Source organism: Colletes latitarsis, chromosome 11, assembly GCF_051014445.1.
Source record: "Colletes latitarsis isolate SP2378_abdomen chromosome 11, iyColLati1, whole genome shotgun sequence".
Lineage (NCBI taxonomy): Eukaryota > Metazoa > Arthropoda > Insecta > Hymenoptera > Colletidae > Colletes > Colletes latitarsis.
Genome location: NC_135144.1, coordinates 25,141,019 through 25,160,275, shown reverse-complemented (window position 1 = coordinate 25,160,275; position 19,257 = coordinate 25,141,019). Strand labels below are relative to the sequence as shown.

At 34.9% G+C, this 19,257-nt stretch overlaps 2 protein-coding genes across 3 annotated transcripts in view; one reads left to right on the top strand and one right to left on the bottom strand.

Annotated features, from left to right (window-relative positions):
* LOC143348276 (facilitated trehalose transporter Tret1) overlaps window positions 1–1,832 on the bottom strand; it is a 59,042-nt gene extending 57,210 nt beyond the window's left edge. The window contains exon 1 of the mRNA XM_076778316.1: window positions 1,812–1,832. The gene's annotated coding sequence lies outside the window, so the exon portion shown is untranslated. The remainder of the gene's footprint in view (window positions 1–1,811) is intronic.
* Window positions 1,602–18,888, top strand: LOC143348278 (facilitated trehalose transporter Tret1). Of its 2 annotated transcripts, XR_013080741.1 has the most exons (7): window positions 1,602–2,032; window positions 7,903–7,985; window positions 12,582–12,929; window positions 13,625–13,782; window positions 15,616–16,074; window positions 16,475–17,208; window positions 18,014–18,888. XR_013080741.1 is itself a non-coding variant. In XM_076778317.1 (6 exons), the coding sequence occupies exons 2-6, from the start codon at window positions 7,929–7,931 to the stop codon at window positions 17,058–17,060; spliced, it is 1,608 nt and encodes a 535-aa protein (XP_076634432.1). In that variant the 5' UTR covers window positions 1,602–2,032; window positions 7,903–7,928; the 3' UTR covers window positions 17,061–18,888. The 2 variants fall into 2 exon arrangements, 1 of the variants encoding a protein (XP_076634432.1); XM_076778317.1 differs by having other exon boundaries at window positions 16,475–18,888.
* The last annotated feature ends 369 nt before the right edge of the window (window positions 18,889–19,257 follow it).

The window sequence follows — 19,257 nt, the reverse complement described above, 5'->3', positions numbered from 1 at the left end:
AGTAGCGTGTATCCATATTGTGTAATTATATCTTGTTATGCTTTTTAAATTCAAATAAACAATTCAGTTCGTGTTTAAATCGTAAATTTTCTTTTCCTTAACCCAACAATTACATCGGTGTTAGGTTAACAATAACGTTGTATCGCTTTTGCTGTATTCTGGCGATAACTTTTATTTTTAATAACTGAAATGAATCATGTCTGAATCTTTTTTACTTGTCTTTTAAACTTAGAAAGTATACTAAGGTATAATAAAAAATTTTTATCTATGGTTATGCTCATCTGAATCTCAGTCTAATTATTCTGTTAATATATTTTAATTTACGAATAAAACGTGAATGAAAATTAGTATACGGATCGACCACAAATTTTTATTCGTTATTCATGAATAAAATTTTTTTGACTTCGAATTCTCGTGTTCTTTTTTCTATCGTCAAAAGTAGTTTAAATATGAATAAATATTAATGAACATCGATGAATAATAATAAATGTTATTAAGTATTGACCTATGTAATAAATATTATTAGTTAATTATAGTTCATGATAATTGATTATACTACAAAGAAATGATTGTGTAATAGAATTTTCTGTGGTAAAACCAAAGTATACTCACACGAGCAACTAGAGCGACCGCAACCACTGAATAAATTTTAATAAATCGTCATACATGCTAACAAGTTATTAACGTGTAATCATCTTTAATAAGATTATATCTTAGATTAAAAGTTAGGAAAACTTATTTTTATTCATCAGCATTCAGTCAGACGTATTAAAACTTGTTTATTCCGATGTATTAACATTAAGTCGATTTAAATCTATTCAGTTCAAGGTCGTAAAATTGGTTAAATATTTATTACAATTTAAAATATATAAACTATATAAACTCTTATTTTGCATTTATAACTTTTTAATAAAATATAACAAATGTTTGAAAAATGTTAGAAACTTCGATGAATCCTAATTTGAAAAAAAGGAAATTTTAATATGTTTTAATTAATAGTGAAAAATGCAAATAAAAAATACTAACACATTGACTTCCAAAAATTCATAATCTTGATCTTGAATTTCTTATTATTTAATTTTCTTTATAAGAAAATAAATTAAGAGTAAAAAATGCTTGATCAACGTGGCCCCTAAAATCAATAATTTCGGTGTAAAATGTAATTTCATATTTTTCATTTTTCAAAATTCCATCTTTTAAAAATTGTTCAAAATGTAACGCGATAAGGATAGTTTACTACTGCCGCATTTAACTAAAGTATATCTATCTTTAAAATATTAAAGTAATTATCAATAATAAACTAAATATTAAAGTATTAAAAAACGTACTGAACCGTCTACTTTCACACCCCTAAATTCAATTTCCACAAAAAGGTTTCTACAATAATAGGTAAGACAATAGGTGCAATTAAAAAGACAGATCCCCCGAGGCTCGTCGAGGGAATTTTAGTGGCGGTGATCAGGGAGACGGGGAGACCTCGAGACGGCCCTGGAAGGGCGCTTGGCAAAGCGCTGCGCGTCGTTTTGAGAAGAGAGGCGCCTTCCCGCGACTATAAATACGAACGCGCGGGCGAAAATCATCTCAGTACCGAGTGCGAAAAAACACGCGACGGACTCGAATGCAACCGAGCTGCAAGCTATTCGAAACCACGTGTACAAATTACCGCGACACTTTAATTAACTTAACTTACGAAAAAAAGAACTCTCACCGATCCAAGAAGCCGATCTACACGCGTACCCAAACCCTCCGATTTCCTGGCCTGTGTTAAGAAAATGAGCGTGAACGTGAACGTGACTAAATAAAAATCGTACCTTAGTAAAATCCTGTCACCAAGAGACTCGATCGAGCGCGATTACTGTATAAAGGATTTACGATTACCGTGATATGAAGTAATCGCGACGATCTTAAACCCACGTGCTCTTCTTCGAACGCCTCGATACTTCGAAATGGGGGACTGTTCGCGCGCGAGGATTCCTGAAAATTAAAAGACCACGTTGACGAGTCTTTGGAGAAACACAGCTGCAGTCGAAAGGTAGGGATTCGTATTAATTTCAAACTATTGGCCTTATTAATTAAAAAATTCGTTTGCGCAAAAGGTCAGTATATTCTTTGGAACTATGGCTATTTCTTGCTTATTTCTATTTTAGAAGATTTAAAAATCGTTGTATTCAATGAAAATTAATCGTTCTAACGAAAGATAATTAGAGAATCATATGAAAATATTTCGATTCCTGGAATCGAAAATAATTTTTTTAGAACGATTTGAAATTTTTTAATTTTGTTGAAAATTACACCTTATTGCACTTTCTTGAATTTTTTTCTAGAAATTGGGTAGGAATTCGAGGGTATGTCTATGCACCAAAAATGATTATAATCGACCCCTGCAACCGAAAATAATTTTTTTAGAACGATTCGAAATTTTTTAATTTTGTCGAAAATTACACCTTCCTGCACTTTCTTGAATTTTTTTCTAGAAATTGGGTAGGAATTCGTGGGTATGTCTATTCACCAAAAATGATTATAATCGACCCCTGCAACCGAAAATAATTTTTTTAGAACGATTCGAAATTTTTTAATTTTGTCGAAAATTACACCTTCTTGCACCTTCTTGAATTTTTTTCTAGGAATTGGGTAGGAAATTGAGGGTATGTGTAATGACCAAAAATGATTGTAATGGACCCCCGCAACCGAAAATAATTTTTTTAGAACGATTTGAAATTTTTTAATTTTGTCGAAAAATGTTGCACCTTCTTGAATTTTTTTCTAGAAATTGGGTAGGAATTCGTGGGTATGTCTATTGACCAAAAATGATTATAATCGACCCTTGCAACCGAAAATAATTTTTTTAGAACGATTTGAAATTTTTTAATTTTGTCGAAAATTTCACACCTTCTCGAATTTTTTTCTCGAAAGTGTGTAGGATTTCGAAGATATGTGTAATGACCAAAAATGATTGTAATCGATCCCCGCAATCGAAAATAATTTTTCCAGAACGATTTGAGATTTTTGAATTTAATTGTTAATAACTTTTTAACGAAGCCTCCATCAACACATTGGTATTCTTGATTTTCGTCTTATTTTGACTCTTAGAATCTCTCATTAAAATTTTTCCCAGGGTTGGCCGAATAACACACAAACAACACAAAACTTTATTACATACTAATAAAAATTAATTGAATTTGTAAAATAATGACATTTGAATGAATGTCAATTACAAAATTTTAAACATAACTAACGCAATTTTACCAAACAAATATTATCCAAGCCGATACATATTTGACCATCGAATTAAAACAAAATAATTTCATTCTTCTTATTAATAAATATGTATTTTATGGGTTTTATGTTACTTAAAAGTATATGGTTTCTGGCCCATCAGAAAAATAGTTTGTCAATCGTCTCTCCTAATCACACAGTTTTCGAGGTTTACATAACCTATATCTATTAGGTTAGGACACTTTGATGCGAAAATTTATTCATATTTTAAAGCAACAGTAGATTAAAGTGAACATTTGATGCAAGTTTGTGTGGCTACTATAATTATTATATGTAAAATTTTGACTGACAAGAGTGATAATCAAAAAACTTGATTAACCTAGTAGGCAAATAGAATCCTAATGTCCTAACCTCTTAACACGTTTGCAGACGTGAATACCAGCAACAAGCATTATTATGCATTCAATTCTATAGTTTTTATTTTCTAAAATTGTTATGCACTTTAATGTAATGGCTACCTGGTTCATTGAGCATTTTCATTTCATTTTATCTTTGTGTATTGAAAAATATCGTTTAGATAACACATTGGACGTAACTCACCCGTCCATTTTCTGCAGCTCATGAAAATTTCTACAGTCCTCGTGTTAACCTACACGCAGCATTAGAAACATTATCAAACACCCATGTTTACTTTAAAACGAAGACGCGTATAAATATTCGGTGAAAGAGTTATAAATTTTGGCTTGCACGTTTCGAGCTGATTTCATCAATGGTAAAAATAGCCGTGGTTTTGTAAACACGCAGCATCGAAAACAAAAGCATCGCGGTGCTGCGTCTCTCGAACTAGAATAGACTGCATAACTCTGAACCGACACGCGTTTACAATCGGCGAATCATGACATGTTTCTGTTGACATTTAACTGTTGTCGTTCGATCGATCGCAACACTATTGCTCAGATATCGCGGACACGTTGCCTGTCGCTCGAAATTGCGGTTTTGAAGCCGCAGGAAGTACCACTTATTACGGTCGCGGTTGCGTTAACCTCGAACTATTAGAGAAACAGGTGGCTGTCTGTTCTCGAAATTAAACTCGTTTACAAATGTTTCGTACGCAATCAACGATTACCTTAGTTAATTGTTCGGTTATTTCGCCACTGTCTTTCTTATATTCCTACGTTAAACACTCTACGTCGCGTTGGTTCCTGGGAGACTGACAACGAGAACTGGCGGGAAGTATAAACAGCTGCGCGCGACGTTCCAGGGCCGAACGTAATGTCTCAACGAAAAGTACTCATCCTCGATATTAATATGATATTACTAATTGAATATTACTAATATTATTGCGTAATAATGAAAATAGAGAGGCAAATTAGTGTTCTAATGACTCGTGAAATAAATTTTTTACATCCGTGAATCTGAAAATTGTATTATTTGCGATACAGTTTCCAACCTGCGATCAAATCGTATTGGATTTAATGCGTCATACAGGGGCCCTGAGAAGGAATTCGGATTTTAAGGGTACATGTAACAACCAAAAATGATTGTAATCGACTCCTGAAACCGAAAATAATTTTTTTAGAATTATTTGAAAATTTTTTTTTTTCGTCGAAAAATTTAGGCACCGAATTATATTTTCGGTAAGAAATTTTTTTCTCGAAAACGCGTAGGATTTCGGGGGTATGTGTAATGACAAAAAATGATTGTAATCGACTCCTGCAACCGAAAATAATTTTTTTAGAATGATTTGAAAGATGTTTTTTTCTCCAAAAAATTTCAGCACCTACCTGAATTTTTTTCTCGAAAGTGGGTAAGATTTCGAGGGTATGTCTAATGACCAAAATTGATTAGAATTGACACCAGCAACTAAAAATAATTTTTTTAGAACGATTTGAAATTTTTTATCGTATTTCTTTAAGTCGTCACCAATGCTTGTATTTCAGGTATTGAAATAATGCGATTAATTTTTTTTGATACCATTTACTTGCAGTACTTTTCTGCAGTTGTGAATTACAGCAAAGATTAGCTTGGGAAATTTTTAAGAAAAAAAACTGTTGTCGCTAATCGTTCAATTTGTAGAGTACATAAAAGAAGCGTTTTTTTGCGTAACAGTCGGTTAGAATTACGTTAGACATACTTAGATCCTACGTGAAAATAGCGTGTTATAAGGAAACAGTATTTAAAGGGGTAGCGTTAAGCGAGCTATTTCTGAAAACTCGAAAGCCTGTTTCTTTTGCTCTATCTAACTAATTGATTTACCAATTCTCATTGTAATTAATTTATAGATAAATATTTTTTTCATGGCTGAACTTATACTTTTGTCCATTCTTCAAACAGCATTTTTCTTAAAAAGATTAACAAGTCATTTGTTATGTAAATATTGCAAAATTTTGTTTCGTACCTTTATCTTTTATGTATGTTTACATAACATGACAAAAGGAAAAAACAATAGTTGTAACTATCAAAAATGAAGTCGACTTATCACATTGACCAGCAGTGAATAAAGTATTCAGATTTAAAATGATCAAGTGATCGAAACGTCTAAAAACTAGGAAAGAAATACAAAATGCAATGTTGTACTTATTGAAAGTGATTCTCCACGTACAAGTCGTAAACAAGGCTCAAATCACCAACATAATATTGAGGGGTTTGATAACGAAATTGTTGAAACTCATTCAAACAAAAACTGGTCTATTCTTTATCTTAAAATGCTTTGGGGGGAGACTTAGAACTACTACCAAGTATTAGAGAAAAATTGCAACATTGCATTATGGAAAAACAGAGGTATGCTTCTTGATTTTGCGATTTCCCCCTACTTTTACCTATTTATTAACAAACAACTGTCTACAGAATAGTGTAAAGACTTATTTGCAGAGTTAACAGATACGTTTTAAGTTTGAAACGCCGGTCATCAATAACCACCATGGCAATCAACGTGTTAAAGGGCATCATGTGGTTCCATTTGTTAATAATTTCTACATTCCGTATTGTGCACTTATTACAACTATAATAAGTATTTTTCGACAGCTGGTGCGTGGCTGAAATTGAATAATGACCCCGTTTAAATAATCATCCGTTCGTCCCTTACGGGTTAGATAAGTACAAGGAACCGAGCCTTGTCTCGTGACTCACACGCGTCACAGATCGACGCACTTCGTCGGTTTCGCGCGTGAGCTGTAATTTCCCCATTAACGAATTTACACGGCCATTAAATTTTGACATTATCGCGATCTACGATTAATTCACGGGTCGATTCACCGCTATCGCAACGATTTCGTTCGATGAAATATACTTTCAAATATACAGGGTGTTCGATCGCTCCTGGGAAAGATTTTAACAGATTCTAGAGGCCAAAATAAGACGAAAATCAAGAATACCAATTTGTTGATGGAGGCTTCGTTGAAAAGTTATTAACAATTAAATTCAAAAATTTCAAATCGTTCTGGAAAAATTATTTTCGATTACGGGAGTCGATTACAAGCATTTTTAGTGAATAGACATATATTCGAAATCCTACTCAGTTTCGAGAAAAAAATTCGAGTAGGTGATGAAATTTTTCGATGAAATTAAAAAAATTCAAATCGTTCTGGAAAAAATATTTTCAGTTGCGGAGGACAATTACAAGCATTTTTAGTGAATAAACCTACCTCCGAAATCCTACGCATTATCGAGAAAAAAATTTCTAACCGAAAATCTTATTAGGCGCTTTTCGACGAAAAAAAAAAATTTCAAATCGTTCTGAAAAAATTATTTTTAGCTAGAGGGGTCAATTACAATCATTTTTGGCGAATAGACATACCCCCGAAATCCTATCCATTTTCCAGAAAAAAATTCGAGGTGTGAAATTTTTCGACGGAAAAAAAAAATTTCAAATCGTTCTGGAAAAAATATTTTCAGTTGCGGGGGACAATTACAAGCATTTTTAGTGAATAGACCTACCTTCGAAATCCTATCCATTTTCTAGAAAAAAATTCGAGAAGGTGTGAAATTTTTCGACGGAAAAAAAAAATTTCAAATCATTTTGGAAAAATTATTTTTGGTTGCAGGGGTCAATTACAATAATTTTTGGTGAATAGACATACCCCCGAAATCCTACGAACTTTCGAGAAAAAAATTCCGGAAGGTGGACAAATTTTTCGACAAAATTAAAAAATTTCAAATCGTTCTGGAAAAAATATTTTCAGTTGCGGGGGTCAATTACAAGCATTTTTAGTGAATAGACATATATTCGAAATCCTACTCAGTTTCGAGAAAAAAATTCGAGCAGGTGATGAAATTTTTCGGTGAAATTAAAAAATTTCAAATCGTTCTGGAAAAAATATTTTCAGCTGCGGGGGACAATTACAAGCATTTTTAGTGAATAGACCTACCTTCGAAATCCTATCCATTTTCTAGAAAAAAATTCGAGAAGGTGTGAAATTTTTCGACGGAAAAAAAAAATTTCAAATCATTTTGGAAAAATTATTTTCGGTTGCAGGGGTCAATTACAATAATTTTTGGTGAATAGACATACCCCCGAAATCTTGCGCATTTTCGAGAAAAAAATTCGGTACTGGTGAAACTTTACACGTTAAAAACTTTTTAACTGAGCCTTCATGAACAAATTGGTATTCTTGATTTTTGTCTTATTTTGTGTTATTATTATTTTAAACTATATTTAAAAGCAATCTACTTTACTCTATTTTACAGATAACGGATTGAGTCCATCGGACAAAATGATCACCCGAACGAAACTCTGGTGGAAGCTTCTTTATTCCGGGCAGCACAAAGGCGTAAGACAATTTTATTATTTCTTCAAATTTTTTAAGAATTTTCCATTCCCGTTTCTTGTCTAAATAATTGTCCAATTTTATTAAATTCCCAAAGAAGATTTTTCGCAATTTCTCAAATTTTAAGCAACATCTACACAAATTAATGCAAACATAGCCAATGATAAACTCGTTGATCTTGAGACCAAAAATTTACTAAGAAATTCAAACTAAAAAGTCTCGAAGGATTCTGATGTTCTTTGTAAGCTTATTTTCGTTTTATGGAACGATCTGTGTAAGTTTTTATCCCGTTTGGTCCGTTATATCTTGTTAGACTTAAATAAAGGACACAATAATGGTTGAAGAATGCTTATTTAAAGGATAACCAAAGATTACTACTGGTACACGCAACTGAACGCATTATTAGAGAGAGAGTATAGCCAAAGAAAAGAAAGTGTACATAAGAAGGCACCAGATGGCGTGAAAATTACTAGATGCTATTTCGCGTATCTGAGCAAGTCGGAATTTTCAACTCTGGTTGAAGAATGGTTAACTAATATTTAGGACTATTATTCAAAGAAACATTGCATAAAAAGGGTACCATAAATAAAGACTGTCAAAAGGGGTCCATGAAAAAACCACTAGCCCTAACCACACATATCAGAATAATGTATCAACGCGGATATTACTATTCGTAATATTATATGTAGCTAATATACTAAATAGCCAAACAATATGTTTGTATTTCCTTTTGTTCTTTTCTTTTATGTTATAACCAAAGCTGACTTACTTATATTAATATATATCAGATAAAGTGTAGTTTTATATTCTTAATTGGCATAATTCGGATCAAATACATCTTTGTTTAATAAAGTCATGCGTCCGTGCAGAAGGCTGACGTCTAACGTCGAACAGGCAGACAATGTACCCGCAAAAACACGGAGAAGCGTCACTGGCATCCATTGCACAAGTGTACGCGTAACAGCAACGCAATTAAACGATTGCAATCTGTCCGTTAATTATTGTGATTTGACACGTATCTGTCGAGAACATCTTTCTCGGCTTTTTCAACGATCACGTATGCTTTTATTAGTCATTCCAAACATTATATTTCGAAACCGAGTGTTTTCGATAAACATAACGGAAACGCCATCTGGATCGAGACCAGATAATCGACACCTGGCGAGATAATGTTGAAAATGTAGATAATTAACTAATATCTTATTCAAGTAAAAGTACAATTTTATATAGAGTTTATATAAATACATTAATTAATGGTAACAACAAACAAATTTACACACACCTCTTTTCTTGTTTTTTAAATTTCTAATTACTCATGAATACCAGTGGTTGCAACGGTTCCGAAAATAATTATTTTAAACTGTTATATATCGATTCTGAATCAAAGCAATTATGAGAACCGACAAAATGATATTATATATGTTCTACATATATGTATAACTGTTATTTTTCATATCAAATTAATTTTCAATTTGAACTTTAAGTTCAATTCTCAAATTGAATTAAAAAAAAATCGATCAGTTGAAAGAGAATAAAAGTAAGTGATATTAAACAAATTTTCTAGTGCTCATTTAAGCATTGTTCGAGTAAGATTAAATATGTAACATTATAGAAATGTCAAAAACAGCAATTTCACATCAAATTCGTAATTCTTTTTTTAAAACGCTGTACTACTACACAAAAGGATCGTCTAATTGCTGGAAACTTGTATTAATACAAATAGGATCAAATGTATCGACAAAAACAGTAGAAATAAAATTGCACGAGCTGGTACTATAGTCCCTATAAGGCTAGCTATTTTTAGGTTAAGTTAGCTCGTACATAGGTATTTTTATCCCAGAAACTATCGTATCGAGATACTTTTTTCAGTTTAATGTGTAAAGCATTGATATTTTTCTAAATCAATTTTGCAACATCGAAAATTATAATTATGGAATTAATAATATTCTATTGTCGTGTAAAAAAATATGCCAAGCGTCCAATAACCAGGATAGCTTCCTTATTTGTGGAAATAGAAAAGATTTCAACCTTCGTAACTTCCGATATTTATCAAACTAGGAAGTCATATGAAATCTGATGTAATGTTCATTTCTACGAAATATGTGACTTCTGTAAATAATATTACGACACCGCACATTTGTTAAACGAATACTACGGACGGAAGTGTGTCGAACATATTAAAGGCTGTAATTACATTAGAAAAAAAAATTCTAACTACACCATCACCAGTTTATGTCACTATTATTATACGTGTAATTGTAAATACAGAACATCATAATCGTTAATATACACTTAAAAAGAACTATTTAATAGTTGATTGTATCAATTTTCAAAAATGACTAATAATTTCGTACTGTTGGAAGAGTTTAAGTGTTCGGATACTTCCAATGTGAAATTGAACAAAGCTTCGTTAAAAGTTGAATTAAATGGTTATCGTATATTATTAAAATACATAAGATTGTACCTCGTCGACGAGCACACCGCAAATCCTCTGTTTTTCATATTAAATTCTAATACATTCGTAATGCAATGTAATATCTGTGGTTTTACTTTTCGTTTTACAACGATTCTTGCGTACAGACACTATTTCCTCGTGCAACTGAACAAAACAGTTCTCGTATCGTAACTGATATGAAAATATCAAAAAGTGTTCAAAAGTAAAATGAAACAAACGTTGGAATTATTCTAACAACCGTGTCTGAATTATCGTATCGACCGTTTTCTCATCCCGCGTTCGATCCGCGGTTTCTCGTTGAGGTTAGGTTTCTCAGGCGTGCGTTACACGGTCAGAAGTCGCTGACAAGTTCCGTGAACGTGTGCTGAAATAATTATGGCTACTATCATCGCCGAATTACATAGATTTCGCTCGCGTAATCGACGCACGAATCGTTCGGAAGACATCTTTTCTTCCTAATACGGAAGGATCGTTGTCGCACGTAACACGCCCATGTCGTTTGGCTGAGAAGCAACTGCGCGTGGAATAAGAACGTACCGCGACGACTGACGCAAAAGTTGCCGCGTTTATTTTAGAATTGATGCGAGAAGGTCGTGGAACTGATTGACCGTCTTTCGATCATTCTCATACGATGCTAATGGTCAGCTTCTCGTCGACGGTACAAACCATAATTATTCCAGCAATAGTTTGAACTCTGCTTCCAATTAGGAAGTCAATCTTGCTCTCGTAGCGTGAGTCTACTTTCTAGGTCTTCCGCGATTGGAAGACGCAATGACAGAAACTTTACTTGAAATCGATAAATCTACGTTCCTGGTATTTTTCTAGTTTTCTAACAAAAGAAATATAGATTGGAGAAGCTTGAAATAATGACGTGCATTTGCTGGTTTTTGTAACGAAAAAAAAAGTTTCTAAGCAACTGTTGTAACGGCCTTAGCTTTCGAGATGTTTGATATCTGATGCCAGATTAAACGTCTGATCGACCGTTCATTGATAAATAATTCATTCATAAAGCGATATTTCTGGTATCGATTTTTGAAACACAGTTTTGAGAAAATCAATTTCGATCAGACTGTAACCTCGTTTATACGCATTTTTAAAATAAAAAATAAAGGTACTTAACCCCTAAATTACAGTTTTATCGTCAGCGAAATGAATCGTGGCTAAAATGCAAGTTCGAAAGAGTTACGAAAATAAAGGGAACTGTAATTCGATAAAGTATTTTTCCATTTAAATTTGTGAACACTGGACGGCTCTTGGACTAAAATTTCAAGCGTGCGTTCGATCTACGAGTGTGGACAACGCGAGTACGGCCATCTTAATTGCACGTTGACCGAGCAATTCTGCACGGTTCTTCCCAGAAAATCTTGGAAACGAAATGGAAACGCGATTATCTCCTTATTGTCGCGCCGGAGATCCGCTAGGAAAGAACTAGTTCCTGCGGAGGTCAATCGCGAAGGTTCACGTTTGCTCGGAGCGAAGTTTCGATCTAAAAACTCGCGGTCGAGAGAGAAAGTCTCGAGTCGCGCGCTTGCTATCAAACAAAGTTGCCAATTTCAATTGTTTGTAACAAATATTTATTAGTGATTTAAATATATCAGAAATATAGCAGAATACTTATTTCTTATTCATAACAACGTTTATACAAATAATTTTCCAACCTTCACCCGAATATTATGAATAATCGTCTGTTTCGACTAATATAATTTTTAAAGGGCCTTTATCAGACTACACTATCTAAATCAGTCACATTCTAGTCTCGAGTTGGGCAAATTTTTATATTTCAAATAACGAACAAATTTTCGAAAGTTTGACCAGCTACTCCTAGGAAAAATTTTAATGGAAGATTCTAGAGGCCAAAATAAGACGAAAATCAAGAATACCAATTTGCTGATCGAGGCTTCGTTAAAAAATTATTAACGTTTAAAGTTTCGCCTGTGAGAACCACTATCACGCGCCGTTCTACAGGCGGAACTTTAAACGTTAATAACTTTTTAACGAAGCCTCGATCAACAAATTGCTATTCTTGATTTTCGTCTTATTTTGGCCTCTAGAATCGCCCATTAAAATTTTTCCCCAGAGTTCTAATTAATTTCCACACGAAACGCTGATAATAGAGACCATTGAAAGAAACGTTTATTTTTCAGATATTTGCAGGGCTGGCCGCGCATTCTGGCCAGATCTCCGTGGGGCTTGGTCAAGGGTTCAGCGCCATTTTGATCCCACAACTGCTACAAACCGAATTCGCGGATCAGTCTCAAACCTCCTGGATAGCATCCTTGGGCGTGGTATCGAATCCTTTGGGATCCTTGATCGCTGGATTGTGCGCCGAATGGTTTGGAAGAAGATCCGCCATCGCACTGGCTAGTTTGCCGCACGCTGCTGGCTGGCTCTTAATAGCTTTATCGAAGAATGTGCCCATGTTATACGCAGGCAGATTCATCAGTGGAATCGGAATGGGCATGGCGAATGGCCTCTATCTTTATGTCAGCGAGGTACGTAATCGTATTCCACTCGACTATCTTGGAATTTCATGCTTCGTTCTTCCGAACAAAGGACTACTAATTAATTGCTTTACTACTTATTCGTATCGAATGGCAGTGAAAGGCGCAATTAAACCGAGAATTATATGGGGTACATTGCTTTCCATACTCGCCGCCAGAGGAACCGTTCCTCTCGCAAGCACTCGACCTACATTCCGTCCACATATATACGATCCTCGACTAACCAGTCTTTATCCCTTTCCCATCTAATCCACAGGACCCCCAAAATTATTCAACCACTTTTCTTCAATTGAATTTTTAAAATTATTAATATCATTAGTAGCTTCCTATTATCTTTAATTTAAGAATTGCCAACGTATTCTCGATGAACTTGATAAATCAGAATTTTCTTTTAAATAATTTCTTATAATTTTGGCTTTACGAATGGGGCAAGTTGCATTGTTGAAGAGTAAAATTATCTCCCACTAGTCGTTTATCTTAAACGTGAACTTATTAAGCAATATCATATTTAGTCCCAACTTTTAGGCTTGAACGTTTCTTCTGTACGTCTTCGTTTATATTCAGTAGCAATTGTGTTCGCAAAATATCGTTTAAATTAAACATTGTTCAGACTGACCTAGTTGGCTTTAAATTGTGCAAGAAAACTCGCTGTACCGAATTGTAGAATTTGACTAATTCGATTTCAGGCTGCAGCACCAAATCAGAGGGCCTGGCTTGGAAGCTGCGGACCCGTTTTAGTTTCGCTCGGTGTCCTGATGATCTACACGCTGGGTGCATTTACCACGTGGCAAAGAGCCGCGGCGATTAGCATCGGACCAGCTATTCTTTCCTTGGCGTTGACACGGTAATTACTAAGTAACATACGAGTATTTTTCGTATTCTTATTCGTAGCATTTTCTCAGAATTCGAACCCACGTGTTCAAATAGTGGCAACCCCTATTATGAGGCTTCGTAAAAAGTTATTAACGTTTACAGTTCCGCCTTTTCACTGTTTGAATTTTGGCTACACAGTATATTTTCAGTAAACAATTTTTTTCTCGTAAGTGTGTAGGATTTCGGGGGTGTGTCTCTTCATCAAAAATGATTATAATTGTCCCCAGCAACCAAAAATAATTTTTCCAGAACGATTTGAAATTTTTTTTTTCCGTCGAAATATTTCATACCTTCTCGAATTTTTTTCTCGAAAATGGTTAGGATTTCGGGGATATGTCTATTCACAAAAAATGATCGTAATTAATCCCTGTAGCCAAAAATAATTTTTCCAGAACGATTTGAAATTTTTTAATTTTATCGAAAAATTTGTCCACCTTCCGGAATTTTTTTCTCGAAAGTTCGTAAGATTTTGAGGGTATGTCTCTTCACCAAAAATGATTATAATTGTCCCTAGAAACCGAAAATAATTTTTCCAGAACGATTTGCAATTTTTTTTTTCCGTCGAAATATTTCATACCTTCTCGAATTTTTTTCTTGAAAATGGTTAGGATTTCGGGGATATGTCTATTCACAAAAAATGATCGTAATAGATCCCTGTAGCCAAAAATAATTTTTTTATACTGATTTGAAACTTTTCAATTTTCAGGATAACAGACAGTTATGGTCAGACATTATATTTTCGGTAATGAATTTTTTTCTCGAAAGTGCGTGGGATTTCGGGGGTATGTCTCTTCACCAAAAATGATTATAATTGACTCTAGAAACCGAAAATAATTTTTCCAGAACGATTTGAAATTTTTTAATTTTGTCGAAAAATTTGTCCACTTTCCGGAATTTTTTTCTCGAAAGTGTGTAGGATTTCGGGGGTATGTCTCTTCACCAAAAATGATTATAATTGACCCTAGAAACCGAAAATAATTTTTCCAGAATGATTTGAAATTTTTTAATTTTGTCGAAAAATTTGTCCACCTGCCGGAATTTTTTTCTCGAAAGTGCGTAGGATTTCGGGGGTATGTCTCTTCACCAAAAATGATTATAATTGTCCCCAGCAACCAAAAATAGTTTTTCCAGGACGATTTGAAATTTTTTAATTTTGTGGAAAAATTTGTCCACCTTCCGGAATTTTTTTCTCGAAAGTTCGTAGGATTTGGGGGGTATGTCTCTTCACCAAAAATGATTATAATTGACCCTAGAAACCAAAAATAATTTTTCCAGGACGATTTGAAATTTTTTAATTTTGTCGAAAAATTTGTCCACCTTCCGGAATTTTTTTCTCGAAAGTTCGTAGGATTTGGGGGGTATGTCTCTTCACCAAAAATGATTATAATTGACCCTAGAAACCAAAAATAATTTTTCCAGGACGATTTGAAATTTTTTAATTTTGTCGAAAAATTTGTCCACCTTCCGGAATTTTTTTCTCGAAAGTTCGTAGGATTTGGGGGGTATGTCTCTTCACCAAAAATGATTATAATTGACCCTAGAAACCGAAAATAATTTTTCCAGAACGATTTGAAATTCTTTAATTTAATTTTTTAATAACTTTTTAACGAAGCCTCAATAAAGATATTAATATTCTTTCTAAAATCTTTCCCAGGGGTGGCCGAACACCCTATATGTATAATAACTAAAGAGATCGCTAATGGGGGTCCGGAAGAAGCAAACACTTCTGAAAAAAATTGCTAGATTCGATTCCTCCACAGGAGTTGTAACTATTATTTTAATTGAAACGTTTCTGTTCAATTAGGATGATTCCTGAGACACCTGGGTGGCTAGTGGCCAGGGGTCGAAGCGAGGAAGCGAAGGAGTCTCTGCTATGGTTGCGGGGGCCTGGTTTGAGCACCGACAACGAGTATCAAGACTTGTGCGAGACGAACTTTAAGAGGGAGGAAAAGAAAGAGAGTCTGGTACGAGCTCTCCACATGCCGAGCGTTTGGAAACCCTTTCTAATCCTTGTCGCCTTCTTCGCGTTGCAACAAATGTCCGGTATCTACATAATTCTCTTCTATGCTGTGAGCGTTCTCGAAGACATCGACGTCGACATCGACTTGAACGAGTACTCGGCCAGCGTCGGGATCGGTGTGATCAGACTATTCGCCTCGATCGTCGGCGCGATTCTCGCGAACAGCTTCGGCAGAAAAGTCCTAGCCTTCGCCAGTGGCCTAGGAATGGCGATCTCTGCCGTGGGCGTCGCTCTGGCCTTCAGGTTAGCATTGTTTATTAATTGGGTCTCGTTAATTCCACACGTCGGTAGCCAACTTCGAAACGGTCGTCGATCAGAAACATTCCCATTTTCAGTCTATTCTGTTTCTCTGCTTCTATAAATCGTGTACAAGCACAAACTAAATACCTGCGGTACAATTGTATTTACTCGTTGGTTCGTAAAGCAGACGAATTATTAAATCCAGAAACTCTTGCGAAAGAAGTTCCCTCCAGTGTTCTTAATGTTAAGCACGGGTTATTTTTCATGAAAGTACCAATCTTCGTCCGCTGTCCTGGTTCACGTGTAATTGACGGAGATCTTGGCTATCTTGATCAGTCCGTAGATCGGCGAACACGTTAAAATGTTTCCTCTCCTTGACACAAATTTACTGTTCTCTTTCCAGGTTGAAGCTACCATCGACATTGTCTCTGATATGCATTGGGGGTCACGTAGGATCGTCGATGATAGGGTTCCTCACTTTACCCTGGGTGATGACCTCGGAGTTGTATCCACTGAGGTTCAGGGGACCCCTGGGTGGCATCACCACCAGTCTGGTACAGATGTTAACGTTCGCCACTATTAAACTGTATCCAGATCTACGTTCGCTGGTCGGCATGGAGACCACAATGTGGATGTTCGGCGGAGTTAGCCTTCTGGGAGCTTTATTCGCCGTGACGATTCTGCCGGAAACCAGAGGTCGGAGTCTCGACCAGATTGAGAATGGATTCTCCAGCAAGCCAGCATGGAACAAGGCTCTTCAGACATTGCCAACTATCTCTACGCAGCCAAGGAACATCACGCTTCAGAGATTCTCCTCCATATCCGAGGAGAAGCATCCCAACATGGTGGCAAACGTATATGCCTATGACAATTTCTGTTTGGATCTATCTCACGACGACAAAGAGAAAGCTAACAAGAATTCTCTGAAAGACTCGGACGCTAAAAGTGACGTTATACGGACCATCTCTTTGGAACATGTTTATCTATGATGATCGAGGGATGCGTTCATTTTTACGAGTTTAAACCAAAGCAGAGGACTCGTCACTGCGACAGTGTCTCTGTAAACTAGCTCATCGGCGAATAATCGGAGCGATCAATCACTCTATCGAATCAATTCATTCATCCCTTCTATATGGGGTGTTCGGCCACCCCCGGGGGAAAATTTTAATAGAGAATTCTAGAGGCCAAAATAAGACGAAAATCAAGAATACCAATTTGTCGATGGAAGCTTCGTTAAAAAGTTATTAACAATTAAATTCACAAATTTCAAAACGTTCTGGAAAAATTATTTTCGGTTGCAGGGGTCAATTACAATCATTTTTAGTCATTATACATACCCTCGAAATCCTACCCACTTTCGAGAAAAAAAATCGAGAAGGTGTGAAATTTTTCGACGAAATTAAAATATTTCAAATCGTTCTGAAAAAAATATTGTTAGCTGTGGGGGTCAATTGCAATCATTTTTTGTGAATAGACATACTCTTGAAATCTTGCGCATTTTCGAGTAAAAAATTCGAGAAGGTGTGAAATTTTTCGACGAAATTAAAATATTTCAAATGTTCTAAAAAAATTATTTTCGGTTGCAGGGGTCAATTACAATCATTTTTGGTCATTATACATACCCTCGAAATCCTACCCACTTTCGAGAAAAAAATTCGAGAATGTGTGAAATTTTTCGACAAAATTAAAAAATTTCAAATCGTTCTGAAAAAAATATTGTTAGCTGTGAGGGTCAATTACAATCATTTTTCGTCATTACATATACCCCCGAAATTTTACCCACTGTCGAGAAAAAAATTCAGTACGGTCGGAAATTTAAACGTTAATAACTGTTTAACGAAGCCTTCATCAACAAATTGGTATTCTTGATTTTCGTTTTATTTTGGCCTCTAGAATCTTCTATTATAATTTTTCCCAAGGATGGACGAACACCCTGTATAAGATTGTAGTTTTTTTATGATCAGTGTCTCTGCAGATTTAGACAAGTTGATACATTAGAGGGCTATAGCTTTAAGTACGCTGCGTTGACAAAATTAATTGCTTATTGCATCTTTTTAAGGAAGAGACAAATTTGTTGTTTAATTTACTACGAGGTGGTAACGTGACTGTTGAAAAGAATTATCTTTTTAACCGGTTTCTTTTATTATTTATTGGGGCAAATAAGATGATCGGGTGTTCTATTCCAGGCAGACCATGTACAGTTGTTAATTAATTTGAGTATAGAAACTTTCAGTAAGATATACACTTTCGGTCGCTGTTCTTGAGATCTCGTCATTGTGATATTCAAATACCAACGGTGTAACGTATTTATTGAATAATCATATACTTCGAGTTTGCCGAACGACTCACCAGTATTACGATCATTCCTATTCCTTTTAAAATGTGTTCGTTGTAAGTCGTGAGACAAGTTGCCGCGGTTCGTACGATCCTTTCAAGACTTTAATGAATAATAATGTCCCCCGTTTAACAGTAAACATGTTAATTACCGATTAAAGAAGAAAAACGATTGCGAGCATATCGTAAGACTTACGAAACAAGAATGATGAGAATTCCTTTCGACGTTTTAATTATGAAGCCAAAGACAATGATGGTCTCTATTATTAGAAATAATAAATGAGCGTTTTGCATGGAAATCAATTAGAACAATCGTGCGAACCTATTTATACAACTATTCATGTCCTATATACATAGACATATTTATATTTATAAGGATGTTTGTATAATGAAATATTTCTTGTTGCCGTTGCATTGCATAACTCGTGATATTTGTACATATGATTCTGCGTGAACATGTAAATAATGTTATTTGATATCGTGCAAAACTAAATATACTATTTTTTCAACAAAAAAAAAAATGCATATGTTTACTTACGTCTCTTATTACACATAAACGAGGTAAAGAATAGATCTATCGTTAGTGGGATGAACGCTGTCGCTGTACCACGAGTGTCTTATAACATGAGATACACTCTTTCAAAGTGGAACAAAATGTTAAAAAGATCATGCATCAAATTGTAAGGGGATCCTCGTAAGAAGGCTTTAATCTTCCTAATGGTTTTAATGATGATCAACAATGACTAGCTTATGGTCACTGGTGGTCAACAGTGAGGTCGACATTAAGGTCAGCGGTCCAGTGGAGATCCAGAAATGATCAAGAGGTGGGACCAATCGAAATAGTGTTCTCTA

Bases quoted from the DNA above. Each gene is read 5' to 3' on its own strand.
- LOC143348278 (XM_076778317.1), top strand. From the start codon at position 7,929: ATGATCACCCGAACGAAACTCTGGTGGAAGCTTCTTTATTCCGGGCAG. The intron at 12,930-13,624 runs GTACGTAATCGT...ATTCGATTTCAG, and splicing joins TCTATCTTTATGTCAGCGAG to GCTGCAGCACCAAATCAGAG. The intron at 16,075-16,474 runs GTTAGCATTGTT...TTCTCTTTCCAG, and splicing joins GGCGTCGCTCTGGCCTTCAG to GTTGAAGCTACCATCGACAT.